We start from the raw sequence: 20771 nt of genomic DNA on the forward strand, positions 1-20771 counted from the left end.
ATTCTAAGAACAAATTTCAATGGTTGTCAATTTTATAAAACTCGGAGCAAATAAAAATAAATTATGGGCAAAGGTCAAAATGCACTAGGAGAGAATGTAAGTGTCAAAGATGATGAGTTACATATTAATAAACATGCAATTTAAAAGAAAGTTAGCATTTTTCTCAAGTAAAATATATAAATTATAGTTTGGATCATTTTGAACAAATTACCTTAGTAAATCCAATCATTTAAATCTAAAATAGATATATAGCATTTCTACCTTCAAAAAAGTAACACATGCCATGTCCACCTTGGCTACCCCATTACTACCTCAAAATAGAAATACGTAGGTAGACTTAATTTCACTCCTGAGAACACTTCTGATCAGTATAATTCTTGTCAACATTCAAAATGGAGGAGGAATCACATTTCTACCTTTACTTAGAAAGATCAGATCCTGGGTAAGAAAAATATTCTAAACACAGGGAAATAAAAGGATTTTTAAAAGGTTTTATTTATTTATTTATTTTTTAGAGAGAGGAGAAAGTAGGGGGAATAAGCGGGAAAGAAGTATCGATGTGTGAGAGCAACACCAACTGGTTACCTCACACATGCCCCCAACCAGGGACCTGGCCAGCAACCCAGGCATGTTACCTGACCAAACGGAACTGACAACCCTGCGGTCCGCAGCCTGGTGCCCAATCCACTGAGCCACACCAGTGAGCGCAGATTTTTAAAAAGAAGTCAGAATGCCATGACTGGAGTGGCTCAGTGATTTGGACAACCTCCTGGAAACCAAAAGATCCCTAGCTTGATTCCCAGTCAGGGCACATGCCTGGGTTGGGGGCCAGGTCCCTGGCTGCAGGGGGTACAAGAGGCAGCCGATCTTCTCACACATCGATGTTTCTCTCCCTCTTCTTATCCCTCCCTTCCCCTCTCTTTCAAAATAAATAAATAAAATCTTTTTGAAAAAATAAGAATGGCATAAAGAGGCAATACTATTTTTTCCGGTATGAGAATCTTCGAGGAGACTCATGACCTAACAGTATAACGCTGGTTCTAGTGAAAAACAGGCAAAACACTCAAGAGTACTGGATAAATGAGGTGGGTTAAACACAGCCAAATATCTTATACATATACTTAGTATTCAGACTCAGAAGAACAAATGTAGAGTTAGGCTGTTCCTGATGAAATACATTTTGATGTAATGGTGTTAAAACTCAAGATAAACAGTTATAGGAGGTACAAGAGTAGAATAATACTAGACACACAAAAAAGAAAGTGATCATTGACTCTAAATACTTATTTAATATGAGTGAACTAATTGTTAATAACTGATAGAATTCTGCACCAAATACAAAAGTATGTTTGTAGCCAAAGGAATGGGATCATTTAAATGAACAGCTCCTAATATGTACCCATAAAGTGCCCAAAAGAGGTGAAATTGCCAGTCCAAAATAACAACTGGCACCAGGCCCTGAGGAGTGTAGCCCAGCTGGTTGGGCATTGTTCTGCAAAGCAAAAGGTGGCCGGTTTGATTCCCGGTCAGCCTGGTCACGCCTGGATTGAGAGTTTGGTCCCCAGTTGGGGAGAGGCAACGGATCTTTGGTTTTCTCTCACATCCACGTTTCTCTCCCTCTTTCTCCCTCCCTTCCCCTCTCTCTAAAAATACATAAAAGCTTTAAAAAAAATAACTTTACCATCAATTGAATGGTAAAACTTAAAAAAACAATGGGCAGTTTTGTTGTAATTTTCTGTACCTTTATGTTTGTTCTTTTTTTATCCTTTCATCACCCCTTACTACATAATCTTGAAAAACAGGCAATTAACAATACTGCAGCAGCTATGGTCCCATGCTAAAGGACCCCAATGAAACATTCAAAAGTATGTCATAAAAATCCGCACATGACTAAGACCCTTGATAGAGTACAAGACAAATGCAGGGCCACTTCTATTTCTTACTCAAGAAGTAATACCCAAGAAGAGTAAAACCTTTCAGCTACTTATTTGTAACCAAAGTTTATGAAAATTCATTTTTGCTTATCTATAGAACAAGCATACTTTGGAATAAAAAGATTTGAAGAATTTGGCTTCATTGCTATGTTATATGCATTTCTAGACAAAAGGGGCTTATATTATAATCAAAAGACTTTAAAAGGTAATATACTTATCTAAAATTACTATTCTCCTAGAGTCTTTAAAATGCCTTAACAGCATAATCAATGAATTATTATTCATTTTACAGGTAACTATATCTGCATATATTAGACAAATTAAGTGATCCAATCAAAATCAGGCAGGACTGGGCAGACAGCATACCCACAAAACTAAAAACAAGCTGCAATTCCACAGAAGTAAAATCTATTCTACAGCACATACAGTTTTCTAATGTATATCTACACATGAAATTAATTTAAGTCTCAACAGTTACCTTTCAGTTTAGAGAAAAAGTTTCTAAAGTTTAATGAAGTTACAAATGTAAGGATCCTAAAATTCACATTTTGCATAATAATGTTCTAAGAACATGTCTAAATTATCTGTCTTTTAAGTTATTAAAAAAATAAAAAAGTAGCCCTGACCAGTGTGGCTCAGTTGGTTGGGTGTTGTCCCTCAAAGTGAAAGGTCGTTAGTTCCCTGGGTTGTGGTTCTGTCTCAGGTCCAGATGCGTCAGGGCATGTGCGAGAGACAAGTGATCAATGTTTCCCTCCCTCTCCTTCCTCCCTTCTCCTCTCTCTAAAAATAAATAAATAAAATCTTTTAAAAAAATGTTCACATTCTTTGACTTGTATAATAGCTGTACTTATGGGAAACTAGCCTCAGGATAAAGCCAAATACAGAAAACAATACTAGTGCCTAAGAGACACTAAAAATATATGTTTATTGTATAAAAACAGCATTATTTTTAAACAGAAAAGGTAAAGTCAAAGTAGCCATTCTGATTGTTGAATGTTTATGAAACACTGGGCATCCAAAGTGATGGTTATAACCCTGACTGGTGTGACTCAGTTGGTGGGAGCATTGTCCAGTACACCAAAAGTTTGTGGGTTTGATCACAAACTGTGTTGGGCGTGTATGGGAGGCAACCAACTGATGTTTCTCTCTCACATCGATGTTTCTCTCTCTCCCCTTTCCACTCTCTGTAAAATCAATAAACATATTTTTTAATTAAAAAAAAAAAAACAAAGTGATGGTTACAAAGACAATACACAAATACGAAAAATGCTTCTGATGTAATTTCAATTGGAGAAATCAAGATAAAAAACTGTAGCCCTGGCTGATGTATCCCAGTGCATTGAGTGCAGGCTGCAAACCAAAGGGTCGCCAGTACGATTTCCAGTCAGGGCACACGCCTGGGTTGTGGGCCAGGTTCCCAGTAGGGCAACCACACAGTAATGTTTCTCTCCCTCTCTTTCTCTTTCTCCTTCTCTTCCCCTCTCTAAACATAAACAAAATCTTAAAAAAAAAAAAAAAACAACAACTATATATTTGAGTCTGATTATAGCTACAAGAAAGTTCATACAATGAAGAGAAACTGGAAATAAATATACATTTAAAATGTTATTCTTTTCTCTCCTTTCTATATTTGTTGTATGATGCTTTTATTTTTACTTTGTTAAAGAAGTTATAAATAAAAGAACAAAAAGTCTGCCTCTGGGATCTGTGCTCAGATTATTCCTTTGATAAGACAGTACTGGGAAAATAAGTAAAATCTGAGCTCAGTTCCTCAAAGAGTATTAAGTGAGTAACTATTAAGTTCTAAGAACCTGCTAACACACATTAAAGATAAATATTGGTACTTCTTCTTTTCAAATAAAAGTTTTCATCTTTCCCTTTATGAACTAGGGGCTTTCAATGAATGAATATGATATGAAATAAAACACTCCTATATTTATTTGGGGAAAAATATACACAAATAAATATAGGAGTGGGAGTATATACACACATGGGTCAGCTGCAAATATCACTTTGCTATATGGACCTAGAGCAGAAGTCGCCAGCTAAGCATACCCAGAATACTGGATCATTACTTTTCTAATTGTCCACCAACCTAAATATACATATGAGCACATGGATTCATTTAAACTTTTACTGAATATTTACCAAGTACCAAGCATCTTTCTGGGTAATGGAATTACTTTGGGCAAGACAGACTTTGCCCTGAAGTCACTGGCCAAGAGATAAGTATAAAAACAAATAATTACAGTACAAAATAACAAATGGTTAAAAAGGGGATTAATGCACTGGCCTGGTGGCTCATTTGATTGGAGTATTGTCTCATACACCAAAAGGTTGCAGGTTCGATCCCCAGTCGGGGCAGGTACAGGAGGCAACCAACTGATGCTTCTCTCTGAGATTATGTTCCTTTCTTTTTCTCTGTCTCTCTCTCTCTCTCAAATAAAAAAAAAAAAAAACATATCCTCAGGTGAGGACTTAAAAAAGGAGGGAGGATGAATAAGGAAGTAACAACACTGAGAGGATGAGAAAGAGAGGATGAGAAAAGACAGTTGTAGGAAACATGGAACTATAAAAGCAACTTCTGGCTTCTAGCCTATAGCAATTAGGCCAGGAAGAATGAAGTCAGACATATTTAGGAGGCATACCAAAAGACATAAGAACAAATATGTTCTTAACTTAGTACACTAAAACTTGCCAAGAAGTCTTCTGGTCAAAGTAAGTCCTCTTCTATGAAACAGTGACTGGTCTCCTTGAAGAAGTGCTACAGCACTTTAAAGACACACTAATTCTTTGAAGCCACTAAGTACATGTGAGAAAATTATCAGTACTTCTCAACTTTATAAACATACCTCCAAAATACTCATTTCACCTTAGTAGATTATTTATCACAGAGGTAAGGTCTAACAGCTGCAAGGTGATCATTTTTCCTACCATTTGAGCAACTGCAGAGATTACTAGTCAGTTTAACTTGATAAAAATTGCAAACCTATAGCAGCACATAAACTCTACAGAGTTAAATCAAAATATTACCTCCCATGACCACTGAACCAATAAATATGAACCAATAAAATCATCTCAGTCTGTGAACCTTATTGCTGCCTTTTCTATCAGAGATGGCAATACCATACTCAGTCTCCTAGTATACTTACGAAGACTTTAATGTGGCCTGTACTCACAAACACTTCCCATCAAGTCTATGGTTTCATTAGCAACTCTTGCTCCTGCCTATTCAGCCCACTATGAGACTCTAGCTCTGTCATGCACAAGACTGATTATTATTTTTTAAGTGGCAGTGGTGCTTACTTAACATTAGTAAGTAAAATATTTTTGCAGAAACAGTTTAGTGTATTTTCATATTTGAAAACTGTAAAATTTCACTTATATTTAATAATTCTGAGGTACACAAAGCACTATTAAGTCTGCATCATTAATATTCAAATCATGTTTGTGAGGTAGGTAAAAGGCTAATAATAAAATTAACATTGTTCAATAGAGAAAGGTTAGGCAATTTCTCCAAAGTGGCACAATGAACTGGAGACACAGAACTAGAAACCAAATGCCCTGATTTACATATATAAAGATGCTTAACTAGGATGGACAGATGTATACAACCCTCCAGAAATATTACACTTTTTAAAAAAGACTAATTTTTAAAAGACTTTATTTATTTATTTTTAGAGAGGGAAGGGAGGGAGAAAGAGAGAAACATCAATGTGTGGTTGCTGGGGGCTGTGGCCTGCAACCCAGGTATGTGGCCTGACTGGGAATCGAACCTGCGACACTTTGGTTTACAGCCCCGCGCTCAATCCACTGAGCTACACCAGCCAGGGCAAAAGACTAATTTTTACAATAAGCCAAACAAGCAGCAGTGAATTGTGTATGTTTATATATATTTAATATATATATAACATAAATAACTTAAAATACTCCCCATTAGAGACATTTCGGGTAGAAATGCATGTTATTAAAAAATGGTTGGCCGTGGCCACGTAGTTTAGTTGGTTAGAGCATCATCCTGATATGCCAAGGTTGTAGGTTCAGTCCCTGATCAGGGCACATACATGAGTCAACCAACGAATGCATAAGTAAGTGGATCAACAAATCGATGTTTCTCTCTCTCTCTCCCTTCCTCTCTCTAAAACCAATAAATTAAAAAAAATTTTTTAAGAGAAAGGTTTGCCTGAACTTTTTCTAAATGTGTAGAAGTTTCTTCAGTGATTAATTTATCCCTGAGATTTACTTAGAACCTTACTTTTTAAGGGGTTCCCATACTTAAACAGTTATTTCTGACAGAATGAAACCATGACATCTCTTAAATGTGCATCATCCCTACACAACCTGTACAACCAGGATACCTAGGATATTTTGAACTTTTTTTAAAATTGATTTTTAGAGCAAGAGAGAAGAGGAGAGGGGAAGGAGAAAAGGGAGGAGAGAGAGAGAGAGAGAGAGCCCATGTGCAACATCAATTTGTTCCACTTATTTATGAATTCATTGGTTGATTACTGTATGTACCCTGATCAGGAATCGAACCCACAACCTTAGTGTATCAGAATGACACTCTAACCAACAACTTAGCTACCCAGCCAGGGCCTCTAGGATATTTTGAAAGTGAGGAAAGATGAGAACCCCCGAAAGATCTGTGAGTTCAGTCTGTTTATGCAGCAGTAGGAAAAGAGACAGAAACTTCTTAACTAAGATGGTTTCTCTCCCCTTTACTGCACTGCCAATAAAAACGGTACTGGGTTTTTCCCCACCAGTTAAGGAGTCATTTCTCCCAAGCTCCCTGCTTCTGTCTTTCTTCTAGCACAAATAATAGGTATGTCCACATCTACAAAAAGAGAGGAAGGTAAAAGGTGAACTCTTAACAGCACATAATACTTCTAACTTGTCCACAGAGAATAATCATATGTAAACTAGATTGGTTTAGAAATAACCTCCTTACATGCCTTTGTTTCACCAGTGATAAGATATAACATGCTTAAAAACCCCTAAAGTTAAAAAAATTATAAATTTAGTTAACTGTAAATTAAGTTAAATAAAAAGTGCAGTGGGAAATCATGTACTGCAACGAGTCCAATATATCCACTGCAACTACATCTATCTGGAAGTCTAACAAGTGCTCTGAAATGCTATGTTGTAGCAACATGTCAATCAGCCATGAAAATTCTCTTGAATTTGGAATATGCAAAAAGTAAATTTACAAATACAACCCTCTTTAACATATCATTTATTACATTTAGGATGTCTAAACAAACAAAAAATAATCTTCCATGATGACATACTAAGAATGAAAATACATGTGATATCTGTATTTGTACTTACTATTTCTTTTTTTTTAATTTATTTATTTTTAGAGAGGGGAGGGAGGGAGATAGAGACAGAGAGAGAGAGACATCAATGTGCGGTTGCTGGGGGTCATGGCTTGCAACCCAGGCATGTACCCTGACTGGGAATCGAACCTGTGACACTTTGGTTCCCAGCCCACACTCAATCCACGGAGCTACGCCAGCCAGGGCTTATACTTACTATTTCTTAACACTTCCACCCAAAACCACTACTTATGCGAGTTAAAAAGAAGTATGTTTATTTTCTAATTCTATGAATGCCACTATATTGGTAAAGTCTAACTTTAGTAATTCTAGATCATTTTTAATCCTAAAAAAGTAACAAAAAATAAAGACAACAGAAAGGAAAGAAGCATGATGTATGCTTTCAGTTGAACATAAACTCAAAACAAATGGGGAAACTAAACTCAAATAATAATTTTGAAAGATAATTTTTACCCATAAAAATTACTGAATATCTACAAACATTTGCATAGCCAAAAAAACTGAGTGAAAAGGCCTTCAGGAGATTTAAGTTCCTACCCAAACTAACTTTTGACATTAAGGAAGAAAACACAACAAACATTACCCAGAGTAAAACATTTTAGGGAGCTTTAAAAAGAAAAGCAACAAACAATAATATTAAAATGTGTCATCTTCTACCGAAGACATAAAATATATATTCAATACTTTTTAGAGGATCTCTACCAACAAACAAAATCAGAGCTTGTATGGAAAACTGTCACTCACACACACACACACACACACACACAGCAACATGAATAGCAAGCAGCTGTACAAAAGCAGGATCTGAGTTTTGGGTTTTCTTTTTTATGTTAAATAACATTAAAGGTAAAGAATTTTTAAACACAGAGTTCTTTCTTTTTTCCACTTTTCCATATATGATCAATTTCATTATTCCTCACCTCCAACACAATCCACCTTCATCTTTGCGCTCCAAAACTTTTCACTACAGAAAGAGTGCGTGCGATGCACATCCAAGAGGCTCACCTCTTCTACAAACCTTCAAGTGTGTCAGCAAGTCATTTTCACTTTAGACCATCATCACTAAGGTAAACTCAGTGGCCCTTAGTATGCACTTATTCTTCCTGTGCTCTTGTTACATACTCCTCATCCTCAGAATACAAACACCACTTCAGACATCAGAATTCTGCTAATGCTGCCTCCCTTACCCACCCTACCTCGGAAAGGACACACAGGACTGCTGATGACTCTTTTCCTAGGTGTTACCATCCCACCTCAAGAAACCAGCGTAACAAAACAACAGAAATCTGTTAACAAGATTTCTCAGGAGGACCAAAAAATAAAGAGAGAAGTAGCTTTCTCAACAGCCCCAGCACTTCACCCTACCTCCACACCTACCAAACTACCCCTCACTTCCACCTCTGAAAAACTCCGGTTTTCCACTAAAGTGATCTGATTTAATGAATCAAAGCCTGACCATCTCTTCCTCTATACCTTTCCTTGCGGCCAGAAAGCCCTCAGCTCCAACAGAAAGATAAGCAGCAGACACGAGGGGGCAGGAAACTGTCCTTTCCCTTTCCTTCCCAGGCCTTCTTCCCCAAGAGGATTATCACCTCTCTCCAACCCAATCTGCAGCCCTCCCTCTAAGAGACATAGATGTGTTTCAGAGACCATCTACAGACACCTCCGTGTCCCAAACATACGCTCCTACCCCTTTATAATGGTTACAAAACAAACAAGAATTGATACCTCTGCTCTTTTATGGGTCCCTAATACTAAACAAAATATCTTGAAACAAGCTCCTGATTCTTTTCAGCACCTCAACAATAATCCTACTCCTCAACACCTCCAGTTGACCTCTTGATCTTTCAATATTTACAAAACTGTTATCCTTCCACCTTGTCTAAAAATCCCGAGATGCTGCATGTATACCCCTTTCAGTCTTTTCTCCAATATTATTTATTATTAGATACCAGGATAGCCCTTAAAACTCCCAATAGGACATATCAAAATCTAAATTTTTCCCCAACCCCAATGTGCTATTTAGAAGACACAGTTCTCCTACTACTCTCAACTCAATACTTTTACATCCCTTAAAATCCTTGCTATCATACTTATCAGTTTCCCAAAAATTCCTAAAATATTTCTCTGTCTACATTTCCTTTTCAACTACCCCATGTTTTTCAAATACTTTTAATCTTCCTCAACTCTCAGAGGTTATGCAGTTCTCAATGTCCCTGCTATCCCTACCTGCCCTCAGGTTTTGAGAAGGTCCTCGATACTCTCTCCGCCTCTAGATCTTTCAGTCCAGGAACAACATTGTTGGTAAAGCCCTCGATATCCTGCTATTCCCTTCAAGATCCCAATAGTCACGTTTAAAAATCCCTCGATAGTCCTGATATCTCTCGCAGTTCTCAAACAGCAATATTTTCAATTACCTCACTATTCCTGTCACCCCTCCTAGCACCCCAAGATTTAAAAAGCCCTCGCCACCCCCCCGCCCCCACAGCCACACGGTCTGTGTGCCCCTAGCTCTCCCTCCCCTCCCCTCCCCCCCCACAATGGTGATAGTACTACAGAGAAGACGACGCGGGGACCTCCAGACCGCGGCCCCTCCGCGGCGCCCTCCCCACGCCGCCTCCCCTCCCCCCTCGCCCCCGCGGGCCCCCAACGCCCCACGTTCGCCGGCCCCGGCCGAGCCGGGCTCACTCACATCGGCTCCAGTAACTTGGCCAGCCAGGACTTGAGGGCATCCACATCCTCTATGAGCATGGTGCAGGGAAGGCGGGCTCGGCCGCCGCTCTCGTTCGGGCCTGCCGCGGTCTTCCCTTGTCGCCTCCTCACGCCTTCTTCACAGCTCCCGGTGCCCCAGCCCACCGGGCATCTTACGAGACTTCAACCTACTACCCCGGCCGGGGCCTAACAGGAACTAACCCAAAGCCCTCACTCAACCGAGCACAACGGCTCAAAAGGGTGGGAGATAGCGCCGAGTGGCGGGCGTAAGAGCCAATAGAAGAGAGAGGGCCGTGCACGCAAGCCCAATGAGAAGGCTCGCTCTCCCCGCCGGTCAGTCTTGCCCAGTCAAGAAGGGATATAGCAAGGTAGGTGGAGAGCTTACGTGAACTCCTGGTGCAAGATGGTATCTTGGAGAAGGTGCTGTGTCTCTTAAAGGGGCCGCGGCTCCTTATTTGACCATGCCGCCGCCCGCCTTGGAATACTGGTGTCTGTTGCTGCTAGTGCCTGGGAGAAGTCCTTCAGCCTGGTTCCTTTTTCTTTTTTTCTGGAAACACACACCAGTGTCCCGAAATGACTCAACTGTAATAAATCTGTAACACAACATGCAACATGTTCACATTACAAGGAATGCAAAATTTTACCTTGTTCTTTACACACTCGCTTTGCTCAGCGCACATGGCTTGTATGTATTTTTTGCCCCTCTGCTTAAATAACACGGAGTGCTTCCGACAGCCATGCCTTGGATTCCAATAATCGTCATTTTTAAAACGTGGCACACGGATGTGAAAAGCTGAGGCCATTTCAATCTTACCAGTATTTTTCATGTATGTTTTATTTAGGCAGAAAAACTATTTCAATTTATTGTTTTAAATTCTCTTTCATCGTATATCTAAAATTCAGTGGGGATTTTCTGCAGGGAGAATTTTGGTCAGCAAAAAAGTTTTTAAAATAGTGTTTTTAGATCTCTCTTACCGAAATAGGCAACGTAGTTTGTACTAGATGAGAATTTCCTTTTGGAGTTTTGAAATTGGCTTGGCACTGGTGTTAAAATGTTTATTCAACAACAAACATTGAGCACCTGCTATATGCCTGCACTGTGTGTAAGGCATTAGGATTCTAATTGTGAACAAAACAGAATCCCTCTTCTTAGGAAGCTGGGCAGTTTATGGGATTATGCATTATAATAATATTTTCAAAAATACATGATGAGCACACACGTCATATAAAAGAGATGGGTCAACCCAAAATAAGCAGGTATATTATATGCACATAGAGCAGGTATAGGTGAACTTTTCTGAAAAGTGCTAGATAGTAAATATTTTTGGTTTTGTGGGCCATCAGGTCTCTAGCAACTAACTACTCAGCTCTGCACTCTTGGCATGAGACAGGCCACAGATAATAGGTAAACAAATTATTGTGGCTGTGTTCTAATAAAACTTACAATAAAATTTCAGTTTTACGTAATTTCCACATGACATCTTATTGTCTTGATCTCCTTATCCAACCACTTAAAAGTGTAAAAGCCATGGTTACCTCACAGGTGTACAGAAACACAGGCCACACAGTTTGGCTTGCTGGCTTCAGTTTGTGTCCCCCTTACATAAACTAATAAAAGCAAAATGCACCTAGAAATCATCTAATAAACCGCCTTTACTGACATCTCTCTCCAACTGTGTAAATGAGCAAAAAAGCACAAAGAGACTGAGTGGTTTGCCCAGAGTCACACATGTCTGCAGATGGAGCCGAGGAGCCTTCAGACTTTCTGAGAACAAGCCCAGATCTTTCTCACACCCAACTGCTGCCTCTTCTTCCCTCTCTCCTCCTCCCCTTCTTCTCCCTTTATGCCTATCAACATTGTTCCTTTACTTATTTTCCCTAAGGAGATAAAATGTTATACCAAAACAAAACAAGTTTAAAAGAGGGAAATGTAAAGGTGACGTAATTAGGCCTAAGGCTAGACAGGAACTTGATAGTATGATAGACATGGAACAAGAATTTTGCAGGGCCTTATTTCAGAGGTGAGGGTGCAGTGGCACAGGTTTCCTAGTGACTGAGGACATCATTTAACCAAGCATCTTACAGGGACCAGAACAGATGTGATTACAGAAGTAATATTTGGATTTGGGGACCCTGATAATCTTTTGTTCTTTGCTTTATTTTCCAAATTATGATGTTAATATATTACTTTTCTAGATTGAATACATTATATATATATTAGGACTACTGCTTTGAATGTAGATATTGAATCCCAAACTGTGTCTTGAAAAAGTAGCATCTATAGAAAAGTTGCTTCTCCAGAAGGGAATGGGGGTGGGTACAATATAGTCAATCTCACTCCCATGCTTGACTCACTCCATTTGCTAAACAGCTGGTTTAGATTTGGTCAATGACCATGGCCTGGAATTATCCATATAGTTTATTCAGTAACATCTGCCCTGTGCCCAGAATTGACTCACAGTTCATGACTGAATGAGGCATTGATTTCAGCCATGCAGTTATTGAGCTACCCGGCATGCAATGCATACACATACACATTAATTCAATACACTGATATTGAATGCTGGTCACCATGTGCCAGCTTCTGTGCTCTGGGCTGGGGCAGAGACAAAAGTTTGAAAAGTTATATTCATCTACTGCCTTCTGGGAACTCACATTTCTGGTGGTCTAATAGTCAGGCATCAGAAATAATAATCATAGCCAAAGTTGTTGAGCACATGCCCTATGCTAAATATTTTAGTGTATTACTGCCTTTCATCCTCACAGGACCCCTGGGTAGTGAACAATATTTACAGAAAGAGCACTGCATCCCAGGAAGATCATGAAGCCAATGTGCGTGAAGACCCAGCTTCGACAATGTGTATTTGACTCCAAAGCCCACACCTACAACCTTTATTTAACTATCTTATTACCAAACAATGAAATATGAAATATGTGGTTCATTCAAAAGTCATTCAAGAAATATCTATTGAGCCCTTCATCATCTCTTAGGCACTGTTCTTGATTAATAAAGAGTGGGACTGATATTTAATAAATTTGCTTTCCTTAATTAAGGTGCTAATACTTAGCAAAGCTTGACTTTTTTTCTCAGTTTATCTTCACAGAGGAGGGAGAAAGAGATGCCAATTTATCTAAGAACAGAGAGATTATTAATATGGGGCATGAAAAAGAGAGAGTGACAAGAAGAACAGGTATCTAAGCCATTCTAGTTTAAGGTAAATTCCCTTTCTTGGTTTGAAGATAACTGGGCCTCAACCTGAAAAAATGTCAACAATGAAATTTCATGCAAGTGTTGACAGGAGTAGACAGGCCTTTCCAGTATCAAAGTAGAGAGTGCCCACAGATTGCTTTGTTTTGTTTGTCCTTATTCTCCACCCTGTGGCTACGAGCTGCTCCAGATGTACAATAAAAGTGGTTGAGAATCATTTTCCAGTTTTCTCTGTGAAATTTTCAATCATAATGTGCTTCCCTTACATGCAATTAAACTAAGCTTTGGTAGAATTACAAACTAGAAAGCTCATACTTATAAACAGGCCCTCTCTTTCCTGTATATTTATAGATGATTATTTAATTAAACAATACAACCATCAAATATCAGTCTCTCCTGAGTCTGTCTCCTGGAGCAGGTAAGCTGGCTCAGAGAAAAGTCACCTCAGTAAAAGTCACTTGAATCCTAGTTATTCAAAGACAAGGTGAGATGGCCCACAAACGAGACAATCTGATACTCTCTCTTTGTTATGGAAATAAAGTTTGTTTTCCTCAAAGAATTACGTTATAAGGTTTTTTAAAAAATTGCTTTATACTGCATATCTATAGAAGTGGCTGATATTTAACAAACTGACAATACTAAGTGGTGATAAAGATGCAAAGAAACTGGATTATGCATATTTCGCTGGTGTAATGTAAAAAGTACAGTTACTCTGAAAAACAACATGTTGTTTTTGGTATTTTCTCTAAACACTAAACCTGCAACTGCCATATGACCCAACAATTACACTCATGGGCTTTTATCCCAGAGAAATGGAAACTTATATTCACATATAAAAACATATGAACGAATGTTTATAGCAGCTTTATTTATAATAGCCAAAACCTGGAATCAACCCAGATGGCCTTAAACAGGTGAGTGATAAAATAAAGTGTGATACGTATGTAGCAGAGCATGCTACTCAGCAACAAAAAGGAAGGAACTATTGATACATGCAACAATTTGGACAAATTATGATGAGTGAGGAGAAAAGCCAAACCCCAAATGTTACATATTATATGTATATATCCATTTATATAATATTTTGAAAATGACAGAATATTAGGAGTAGAGGAGGGAGATGGGGCGAGAGTGGACGTGGTATTAAAGGGCAACAACGTGTGGGGTTGGAATTGTTCTGTATCTTGACTGTGGTGGTGGATGCAGCTACAGTGGTGATTTAAAACTACACACACAGTGTATAAACTACAGTGTATAAAATTTAATTTATATATACATAATTTAATTTATAGAAAAGCTTATACACACAGACATGCACAAATGAATACAAGTAAAGCCTGTATCATCGTCAGTATTCTGACGATGATATTGTACTGTAGTTTTGCAAGTGTTAACCATTAGGGAAATTGGGAAAAGTGTGAAGAGTTTTCGCTGCATTATTTCTGACAACTGCATATGCCTAGAAGTATGTCAATTAAAAAAAATGTTGCTTTATGCAGTTGAGTGTAGTGTCAACAGGAAGAAAAGGTTCAGAGTGGCGTGTCTGAGTGTGCACATACCAGAAGCAGTCTTTGCCTGCTTGCCAAGGGCTTCATGGGTTCCTGCTGGACCTGTGTGGGGACCCAGGTCTGACATCCTTGAGATTAGAGAAGCATCCAGGAGAAATGTGCAAAGCTCCACTGCAGTAGTGACATTTTTCATGTACAGCAGGAAGCGGCAACAGTAGTGGACTGACCAGATTCCAGTTCTCAGTTCTCTCTCGTTATCCCTCTGATATTAGGGGCGGGGCAGGGGGGGCGCGGGGGGAACTGCCCTCTCTTCTTTGGATTGAATAGCCCCTTGGGATTTGGACACATCAAATAATAACTCATACTCCTTGTGTGCCAGGCACTCTGCCCAGCGGCGTTGCATGGATTAGCCTCATTCAGTGCATGCATTCAGCCTTTCTTTCTTTCAAGAAATATTGATTGAAAACCTATCATAGTCAAAGCACTGTTATAGGCCCTAGGGATATAGCAATAAAGAAAACAGGCATTCTCTTGGAGATCAATTTTAACAGGAGGAGAATAATAACAAATAAATAACTATAATATGTCAGGGAGAATATTTCTATAAAGAAAAATCAGGCAAAGTGAGAAGATGAGAGTGATGGGGAAGTTAAAAGGACTCTTAACAGTGGTCTGGAGACAGGCAGGGCGTTCTTCGTGTGGATATCTGGGAGAAGAGCTTTGTAGGGATGCACGGAGACCCTGAGGCAGGAACTAGCTTGGCATGTTTCAAGAAAGAGGGGGGAAAAGTGGAGCTGCAGCAGAGTGAGCCCGGGAGGAAAGTGACAGTAGAAGAGCTTGCGGAAATACAGGCCAGATCACAAAGGACTTTGGTGGTTGTGGTAGGGACTTTGGACTTGTATTCCGAGACTGGAAAACACTGCAGGTTTCAAGCAGAGGAATAAAATTATCTCTCATTTTTAATTTTTTCATCAGGGTCATTATGGCTGCCATATGCTCATCAGACTGGAAGGGACAAAAGTAGAGGCAGGAAAACCAGTTAGGAGGCAATAAGCCAAGCAAAAGTTGCTGGTGGTTTGGATTAGACTCACTGTAAGTGAGATGAGGAGTAAAAATTGGATTCTGGATATATTTTTGAAGGTAGAGTCAATTAGTTTTACTGACAGATTAATTGTCCATGTGAAACACAAAGAGGAATCAAGGATGACACCAAGGTGTGTGGCAATCTGAGCAAACACTACTCTCAGACGCTATATGGAGTAACAAGCACAGGAAGACACTGACTTCTGGCTGCTAAGATATTGGGAACCTGACCAATTATGAGAAAAAAAAGTAGAACTATGGTTGTATCCCCAATTTATACAGTTTAGACCTCTTTAATTTCATTGATACTGTGAAATAGGAATCACAAATAATAAATGCACAAAATAAATTTTAAAAATGTAATCACTGGAATTAGAATCTCAATAATGTCATTGCTTGTTTTTGTTTCTCCTTCCTTCCTTCCTTCCATCTTTCTTCCTTCTTTCCATTTCTTTGTTTTCATAAATTACTTTATTGTTATTCAATTACAGTTGTCTTTCCTTGCATTTCTTAAGGAGTCCTTAGACTATTCCACATTGGTGATGGTCATGATGGTGACAAGCAGTGTTTTGATGACTCAGGTGTCACATTTTCCATATGAGCCTATGACGGGGCTGGCAATGCTCTGTGGAATGTTGACAAGGTGTCTGGCTGAAGCTTGTGGATCCCCAATCTGGAATGGTGTGAGTGAGTGATTTCTAATTCCTGAGCATGACAAATACTACCTTTTTAGAAGAAATCTAGGCAACAAGGGCTTCTCAAAATATTGGTACCTGAGAAGTGCAATTTCTCTAATTTGGTTACATTTGTCTAAGTATAAAGTCTCCCTAATAAATAAGGCTACTTGTTCCTAGCTCATGTCAGCCAGATATAGAATTTCTGTTAACTGACTTACTTAGTCTGTCCAGGCTGCTATAACAAAGTATATCACAGACTGGGTGGCTTATGGGCAACAGCAATTTATTTCTCACAGTTCCGGAGGCTGGAAGTCTGAGATCAGGGTACCTACATGGCTGAGCGAGAGCCCTGTTCTGGGTCACACACTTCTCTGTTTCATCACAAGGTGAAAGGGAGTGGGAGGTTTGGGGGTTCCCTTTTTAGATTTTAAATTTTATTTATTTACTTTTATTGAATTTATTGGGGTGACATTGGTTCGCAAATGTGGGGTCTCTTTTATAAGGCACTAATCTCATTTGTGTGGGCTCCATCCTTTTGACCTAAGCAAAGGCCTCTCCTTGTAATACCATTGCATTGGTCATTAGGATTTCAACATACGAACTGTGAGGGGACACAGAGCACTGATCAAACTGGCTTCCGGTGTCCTCCACTTTTTTCTTTATTTTTTCTTTAGCTTAATATTCCCTGAGCACTTACCATGGACTAGGTATTGGGCTAATTGTCTGGCTTGATGAGCTCATTTTCTCACAGCAAGCCTAAGAGGTAGGTATTATGATCATCATCCACCTTTTACACATGAAAACTCAGAGACCCAAGTTGAAGGAACAGAGCTAGCATGGGACAGTTCATTCAGACCCAATCCTCTTTGCTCCAAAGCCTGTTAACACAACCCCTGCACACACTCTTCCTGTAATGCCCATTAATTGTCAGAGGTTACACGCAGAGCAAACCCTGGATTAGCTAAGCCCCTAAATCCTGGAAAGATTCTTCTTTCTTCCCTATACTCATTTCTTGTATCATAAAAAAAAAAATCTGTTCACCATTCAGGATGCATGAAAAGTAAAGGTAGAACACTAATGGAGAAAAAAAATCATTTAAAAACAAAGGGTGTCCGATGGGGTAGGGAAGTGACACCCACATTCATTGAGTGCCACGTGCTTATGGAACAGAATTATCAAAAGAAGTGCCTGCAACTTCTTCCTGGACTGTGTCATCTAAGAGTGGGGAAGTTAGGTAAATATGCGTGAAAAACAAATACAAAAGTACTCAAAGAAACAAGCCAAAGCTAATTATAGCTTTACAGATCTAAACTTAGAAATGCTGACTCAATTGAATTGTGTGGAGATACTGGTGGGGTGGGTTTGGAAAAAAAAACAACAAGAAGTGAGTTCTGTTGTGGAGTTTTGAAAAATGATCTTGATGTGATCTGACAGCTGGAGAAGGTATAACACACAATTATATGGTGATAACTACTTCAGGCTAGGGAAGAGATTATTATGGAGCACAGGTAAGCTTAATGTTTTAGTTTAATCAGACTAATGTTTATAGACCAATTTTCCTAGAATAATAATAAAAATAGCTGACATTTTACAGTGCTTACTATCTGCCAGATAGATGCATGGATTATGCACATATGAATTCTTCAACCCTTACAGCAATCCTATGAGGTATTTACTATGATCATCCTTCTTTTACAGAGTGGTTAATTGTTTTGCCCAAGGTCACCTAGCTAGTAAATGATGAACTTGGTCTGTCTGATTCAGAGCCTGAGTCCTTATTCACTATGTAACCTTTCTAATTTCACTTCTCTAGAGAGGGTATTCCACATGGTCTAGCAAAGAATCAGCAATTCTCAATTAAAAAGCCATATTACTCTAATATATTTCATTTTCCAAATATCTCTTTAATCGATTCACCTTTCTCCACCTTGACTGCCACCACCATAGTCTAAACTACCATCACCTCTCATCTGGACAATGGCAATAATCTCCTGCTCCTACTTTTGCTTCCTCGTGATCCTCCTTCAGAATGATATTTATAAAACACAAATAGAACCATGTTCCTTCCTTGCCTATAATGCTTCCACAGCTTCCTATTACTCCCATTGCTTCTGTGTGTGCCTCTTCCACTAGCCTGTAGGGAGGTGACTACCTGTCTTTGTTCAAGTGTTGTATCCTAGCATCTAGGATAGTACCTTGCACATAGTAGAAGGTAAATAATTTTTCTTGAATGAATGGAATACAAATGATGCTTAAGAGAAGAATATTAGTGTCTTAAATAGGAAAAGTAAAAATGATGAAATTGGAGATATGGAAGTAAGTTTTTCATAATTTGTAATTGCTCAATTACTTGCTTATATTCTTTAATGTCCCTTTAAACTGTAAGTTCCATGAGCACAGGGACCATGTCTGTCTTGTTCCCTACTATATCCTAGCTCTATCTCAGGTTACTTAGAGGTGTTCAATAAATACTTGTTGTATGAATAATTTTAATTACCAATGTGCATTAGAAGCTGATGAATCAAAGATGACAAATAGTACTGGTTAGGGCAGAATTGGAACAGGAAACTATAATCATAGTTATAAGAGGATGCGGATTCTCTCATTCATTCAATAAATATGAGGCACCTGCTATGTGCCAGACACTGTGCTAGGCAGCCTCTGCTGTTCATGGAGCTTATGGTCTGGTGATAAATAAACAGGCAGTGAATATTCAGTAAGATACATTTCCCTAGGGAAGGGAGAAAGGGGGTGCCTCAGGGAACATCTAGGAGGGGTCATTTAACCCAGAATTTGGCTGTCAGGAAGTGGTATCTAAATGATCAGTGGCTAAAGAAAGAGGCTGTGGAAAGTAATGGAGAGTATTTATCTGTGTAAGAGCCCAGAGGCAGGAGTGCCAATAGTAGGCTCTCTATATAGTCTAAGGTTCCATCTTCCTTTCATTCAGCACATTTTTATTGAGCCCCTACTATGTGCCAGGCATTCTGTTAGGCCATAATTAGATTTGTATTTCAATACTAGTTGAAAAATGTAGGTATGAATAGAGTGAAGAAATACAATAAGGTCACTATAGTTAAGCTGCTAAATTACTGAAATCAAATAGGTGGAGACATGAGGAAATGGTTCTATTCTTATTTTAACTAGCCCTGGAATTTAAATTTTGAAGTTTCCAGTCTTGCATTAACACCTGGATATACAGAAGACCTCCATCCAGATAACCCTCTGATTACCCCTGAAGGACTAAGGAGGCAATGGCACGTATCAGACCAACTGATATCCGTTATCCAGGCCACTGGTCATCTAGAGGATTTACCGACCCAGAGGCTAAGAATGAAGGATTGATTTATCTCAAGAATGCACTTTTTACTATAGGGGCACTTAGCTTTTCTCTCTTCTTCTGACCACTCTGGGTATTGCCTAGCTGTTCCTAGTTATGGTTTGCAAACCTTAAGTAAATCTTCATCAATTATTTCTAGCCAAAGCCTCTACACACTTCTTTTTTACAGGAGAAAAAATTTAATTTTGTTTATTTACTTTTCAATAAGTCTAAATCCTTGAGTGGGTACAGCATTAGTTGGATTCTGTGTCCAATGGCCTTAGAAAAAGGTTGATTCGGAATTTACCACGAATCGTACCACTGTTTCCATGAACACAAGTTACTTTTCCCCAGATGAGTCTGGTTTTGTTCAGTTTGCCACCAGGTGTCACTGTGTTGTTGTTTGCCTTGTACGCAGAGGCACATCTCTTACCTAGGCAGACTTCAGTTTCATTTCGAGTGTACACACCTTCAATTTTAAGAAGAGCTGCGTGTTCCCTTTGGTTCCAGAGACCCTGCTATAGTCAACAAAAATGGCCTTGGGCCACAGCCTTCCAGACCTATTTGTCATTACAGAAACCCTGTTCCTAGCAGGCTGCATGAGAGACAGTGGAGAGTTCAGACTCTTTTTGAGTTCATTTGACTACATATATACATATTGCATACAATTTAAAATTTATTTTCATAAAAATTTTCATTAAAAAATTCCCCCTTTAGTCCTTTGGGAAGACACACTTCTGGGCTGTCCTCTCCCCCAGAGTGTTTTGTAGATAATGAATGGGCACTAAATTAATACATGAATTGAAAGTAACTAGTCTGACGGACCTCCAGAAAGTAAAAAAACCCTTGGCTCATCACTTTTCAGTAGATCTTTCTTTAATGATGGAAAGGTTCTACTTCCTCACTGTCTGATTGCATGATAAACACCAGGCACATAGACTATGGAGCGCTTGAAGAGTGGCCAGTGCGACTGAAGAACTTACTTTTTTAAAGAGGT

The 20771-nt window shown here is 38.9% G+C and overlaps 1 protein-coding gene across 2 annotated transcripts in view; it reads right to left on the bottom strand.

The window, feature by feature from the left end:
- Positions 1-10205, bottom strand: part of RBM27 (RNA binding motif protein 27) — a 69703-nt gene extending 59498 nt beyond the window's left edge. For both annotated transcript variants that reach the window (XM_045820897.1, XM_045820888.1), the window contains exon 1: positions 9963-10205. In XM_045820897.1, the coding sequence (XP_045676853.1) occupies positions 9963-10021 (59 nt within the window). In that variant the 5' untranslated portion in view covers positions 10022-10205. The remainder of the gene's footprint in view (positions 1-9962) is intronic.
- Positions 10206-20771: the final 10566 nt, after the last annotated feature.

Source organism: Phyllostomus hastatus, unplaced genomic scaffold (assembly GCF_019186645.2).
Source record: "Phyllostomus hastatus isolate PE091 unplaced genomic scaffold, TTU_PhHast_1.1 phas_contig_150, whole genome shotgun sequence".
NCBI classification, from domain to species: Eukaryota; Metazoa; Chordata; class Mammalia; order Chiroptera; family Phyllostomidae; genus Phyllostomus; species Phyllostomus hastatus.